Here is a 5,212-nt window from a genome sequence, read left to right as displayed (position 1 = left end):
GCAATCAAAAGAGGCAACATTCTCAGCATTTGGTCAAAAATCACATCAATCTTTTTTTTCCTGATCTGTCCAATTTAATGATACATGTGCTTCAACTGGTCATCAAATGTGCTATTTTAGCACCGTGGGACCGCCATTCACTGGCCCAACTGTTAACTCTCTGTAGATCCCTTCATCCTATTCAGAACATCCAGCTTTCCCACACAATTATCCACAAAATCTAAACACCATAAATACAATACTCTCATCAGGATCATGTATAAACAGTATGAACAGCTGGGTTCCAGGGCTGATCCCTGGAGTACTTCACTGGTCACAGAAGCCCAATTAGAACTATTACTACTGATAACTACCCTCTGTTTCCTATTATCTAACTAATTTGTTATCCAATTTTCAACTTCCTCCTTGGTCCTTATGGCCACTTTGGCCGCAAGTCTCCTGTGAAGAGATTAGCAAATGTTTTCTGATTGTCAAGCGACATAATAAATCATAATTTTCCACCAATTCAATTCCTCATTTGTTAGACACTACAGCTCCTTCATAAATACACACGGGTTGATGCTCACGAATTGTTTCTGTTAAGATTGACTCCAACATATCTCCCAATGCAGGACTCAAACTAACAGACCTATAATTGTACTTCTGACCTTTTTTTAAAATGAACAAACATTAACTATTTTTTCAATCTCTTGCTACCAACCTATAATGAATGGTGAAAAATTCCAACCAGCACCTCCTATTACCCTCATTTCTATAAGTGCTCTTGAACACATTCCATCTGGTCCTATTTTCTTGTGAATACACAATTCAAGCTGTCTGAAGGAAGGGAAGTCACTGCTGAATATTTGACCTTTTTACATCCAGCTTCAGCACCAATGAATGCCAGAATAAGTACAACACACCCTAGATACAGGATAAAGCTTCTCCAAATTGTTCTGACAAAGTGCCTCAGAAGAGCAACTCTACTGCATCAGCAAAATATTTCCACTTCCCACACCGGCTGTCTTTAGAAGAACCCAAGTGAGATTGAAACTTATGAACTGCACTCACTAAGAATTGCACCAACACTGCCCAAATTATTTACCTTAGGACATGCGGTCCCTATGGGCATGGGGGCAGCGCAAGTTCCAGGTTTAGACATGTGCTGTGCCTGCGCCTAAACCTGGAACTTGCAATCTGTCAAGAATCCTCTTGACAGATCACACGCATCCAAAAGTAAAGGGCCTCCGCGGGCATAGATCTCTTGTCCAGCGAATGGCCTTGAAATGCTAACTACTGGTAAAAGCAGGTGTAAGGCCTACTTTTATCAGCGTTAAACCTTTAACACACTGAATAATACATTTTTTTCAATAATTTTAACATTTTAAATCCTAAGTTTATTTTTAGACGCTTTAAAAAGTTAAAAAAAAATTTCAAAAATTACATTTTTGTTTTAAATAAGTTAATTAAATTCCATTTTGATTAATGTTACATATGTGATTTAAAAAAAAATGTATCTTAAGTGCTTGTGTGTTTTTGGGGTATTCCCATTCATGCTTATGGTGATTTGAATCAACTAGGTTGGGTCGGCCCACGTGATCCCAGTGATGTGTATGAAGTGCTTACACTGCTGGGATACGTGGGCCTCTACCCAGGCCTTTGCATAGAGGCCCAGGACCACAAGTCTCCGAAACGCCGGGAACAAACAACTTTTGTGGACATTTTTGCGGTCGGAGGCATCCGCCCGCGGGAAGCCTCCGACCCCAAATTCTGGGCCACTATCATTCCATCAGTTAAGGCTAAATCTAAACCCAGGAGCTAGAGGTGAAAGTATCGTACTAATCCACTGCACTACCAATCCTCAATTTACTGGGAGTTTAAAAAAATTATTATTGGATTGTCTGCAAATTCAGATGCAACTCCCATCTCTCCAGTTATTGAATTAGAAATGTTTTGGAGATTGAAAACTTATGATGAAATTCTTTTAAAAATTGCTAGCATCATTTCCTTGCTTTTGTACTCTATCCCTCTATTTAATGTGGGAAACGCGGCAGCCAATTTGCGCACAGCAAGTTCCCACAAACAGCAATGTGATAATGACCAGATAATCTGCTTTTGTGAAGTTGATTGAGGCATAAATATTGGCCAGAACACCGGGGATAATTTGCTTGTTCTTCTTCCAAATAGTGCCATGGGATCTTTTACATCCACCTGAGAGAGCAGATGGGACCTCGGTTTAACATCTCATCTGAAAGCTGGCACCTCCGACAGTGCAGTGCTCCCTCTGTGCTGCACCAGTGTCAGCCTAGATTTTTGTGCTCAAGCCCCTGAAGTGGGACTTGAACCCACAACCTTTCGACTCAGAGGCGAGTGTGCTACCCACTGAGCCACAGCTGCTTTAAAAAATGAAAAATAAATGATACCAAATCAAATTCGCCTGTAGAAAAGTTAAAACCTGATGGTAGGCATCAGTTAAGTCTATTTATAAAATGATGTGAACTGAAATATTTGAAAACAACCCTTAATAAAGGGAAAGAACAAAATCGGTATGTGGGTTTAATTTGAGTGCTCAAATGCTAAAAGGGTTAAATTATGAGGGCAGGTTGCATAGACGAGGCTTGTGTTTCCTTAAGTATGGAAGGTTAAGAGGTGAGGCATTTAAGATGATTAAAGAATCTGATAGGATAAATAGAAAGAGAAACTATTTCCTCTGGTGGGAGAACAAGGGGGGAAACCCTAAAATTACAGCCAGGTCGTTCATGGGGTAATGTGAGGAAGCACTTCTTCACACAAAGGATGGTGGAAATCTGGAATTCTCTCCCCCGAAAAGCTGTTGAGGCTGGGATTCAATTGAAAAATTTAAAACTGAGATTGATAGGTTTTTATTAGGCAAGGGTATTATGGGTTATGGAACCAAGGCAGGTATATGGAGTTAAGATACAGGTCAGCCATGATCTAACTGAATGACGGAACAGGCTCACGAGGCTGAATGGCCTATTCCTGCTCCTATGTTCTTAATGAGTTAGTACAAAGAATCAGAAAATGCTCCATTCCTAGTATTAACACCCTTATGCCAACAATTCCTAGATGATCCCCAGTATAGAGTGTTAAAAGCAATGGACAGCACAGGTGCACTGGTGCTATACAAATTATTGTTACTCTTTGTAAAATATTTTCACGTTTCTGTAAATGTAAAGTTGACTTTTTCCTTGTTGCAAAATCCAGTGATTGAATCATTTTGATTTCAGTGTAATCATGGTCCTTCACATAATGAATACCATTTTATTTTCTCAATTCATATATTTTTCTGAGTAACTTCATAAAAATAACATTATGATCCCGAGAACACTGCTAAAAGCAAGAGCACAATCAGCAGGTGGACAGTGTCAACTGAGAAGCTTACCAGTAAAGAGATTCCACAATAGGAAGCTAATAAGGACACAAAAGTCTTTCTCCCAAATCTAGTGTTGAACAGAACTATGGAATAATTATAAAAAGCATGGTGTGGCACACAGTATCACATTTTTATTTTACTTTTTTTTGCATCAAAGTGCGCTAGTTTCATTATTGATTGCCTACACAAGCATCTCTGCTGATTTGGGAGGTACTGGATTAAGAGGGAGAATGAGCAGTTCAGGAATAGCATGGTATAATATGGATAAATTCAATCGTGTTAGTTCTAAGTCAGCAATAGAGCAATTAATTTGGGTTTAAAATCATTCATCAAGCATTATTTGGTTTCGCCTCAGGTTCCAGATCAGACCTTTGAAAAGGTCCAATAATTGGTTTTATTGTGACTATCACCATAGGTTCTCACATAATCTACGTACCCCTAGTGCCTCTGACTTTATGTAAAGGCATTCCCAAGTACAGATCCTCCACACAATTAAAGCCATTCACCGCCCAGCAAGGAAGCCAAGATTAAATGTGATCTGTAATATAACAAATTATATCATTAAGACACAGGCACATTAGGACAGTGCGAGTGTAGTAACAAAGGGCGGGGAACAACTCTTCCGTGTTCTCTGCAGTATTTTCAACTTCATGCTAACTTCTCACATAGGGGAGCCAAGGGTTATGGGGAACAGGCAGGAAAGTGGAGTTGAGGTAGAAGATCAGCTATGATCTTTGGAGCAGGCTCAAGGGGCCAATTGGTCTACTCCTGCTCCTGTTTCTTATATGGTCCTGACACAGTGCAGGTCATTTAATGATTTCAGTTTTGATTCTTCTAATAGTAAGATTCTTAACTGACAGTTAATTCTACTCATTAATGTGCATAATCAAAATTTAATACAATTAAACTACAATTTAACCATTCCCATTTAATTTCAGTATCATTCATCACTACTTGACAGAAGAATGCTTTCATCTTGAGGAGGATTTCACAATTTTCAAAGTTCAGAAATTAATAAATGGGATTGTGTGGTGAGAGGGGAAGATGGGATTTTGATGAAGTATGCACTTCAAGGCAGAAACGACACGTATTGTAAAACACAGTGACCCGATTCAGCAAGAGCCTGAATCCAATTTCAGTTTCTTTTTTTAACTTGGAGCTTTTATACCGCTATAAATCTTTCTCCAGCAGGATATGGGAGGCTACAGTCATTTTCAAACAGTCTCCGCTGCGATGGATTTGAGTGGGACAAGTTGCAGAGTTACACCGTGTTCCATCTCTGGGAACGGGGGTTCCTTTGAGCTGAGCGACAAGTAAACACTGGGACTGCAGACTGCGATGTTCCAGTTGGATATCAAATCACTTATTTGCTTGGCTGCCAGAAAATGGAAATGCACAGGAGCAGATTGGGGTGGGGGGAAATGAAAAAGAGAAATGGCAGAAAGCAGGCCACGCTATGGCTAAAGCCCCAGAGACTAAAGAACACGTTGGTAATTAGAAATGATTCGCAGCACATGAAAATTTATGTACATTTTGCACATTCCATCTGCAAAGCAAATTCAATTTATTTCAAAGACCATTCCTACAGAAGGTATATTTTGCAGCTCACTGCCTCTCCAGGCACATGAGAAGGTGCTGATTTGAAAGCTGTGCTGGATGAAAATGTTGCTACATTCTACAGTTTATCCTTTGGCACTTTAAATTGATCTTTTTCTTTTCTGATTGCATCCATTGTAGAAATCGCATCTTTCTGTCCAGCATGTTCTTGTACACTCTTCTCCCTGTAAAGATAATGTTATTGTTTAGCAGTTGTCAGTCCTTCGATCCCTTTCCTGAACA

The 5,212-nt window shown here is 39.5% G+C and overlaps 1 protein-coding gene across 4 annotated transcripts in view; it reads right to left on the bottom strand.

Moving 5' to 3' along the window:
- Positions 1-3,247: 3,247 nt before the first annotated feature.
- Positions 3,248-5,212, bottom strand: part of hagh (hydroxyacylglutathione hydrolase) — a 287,679-nt gene continuing 285,714 nt past the window's right edge. For all 4 annotated transcript variants that reach the window (XM_070901246.1, XM_070901245.1, XM_070901247.1 and 1 more), the window contains one exon: positions 3,248-5,154. In XM_070901246.1, the coding sequence (XP_070757347.1) occupies positions 5,049-5,154 (106 nt within the window). In that variant the 3' untranslated portion in view covers positions 3,248-5,048. The remainder of the gene's footprint in view (positions 5,155-5,212) is intronic.

Source organism: Pristiophorus japonicus, chromosome 15, assembly GCF_044704955.1.
Source record: "Pristiophorus japonicus isolate sPriJap1 chromosome 15, sPriJap1.hap1, whole genome shotgun sequence".
Taxonomy (NCBI): domain Eukaryota; kingdom Metazoa; phylum Chordata; class Chondrichthyes; family Pristiophoridae; genus Pristiophorus; species Pristiophorus japonicus.
The sequence above is the reverse complement of the archived record's forward strand: the minus strand, read 5'-3'. Positions and strand labels throughout refer to the sequence as shown.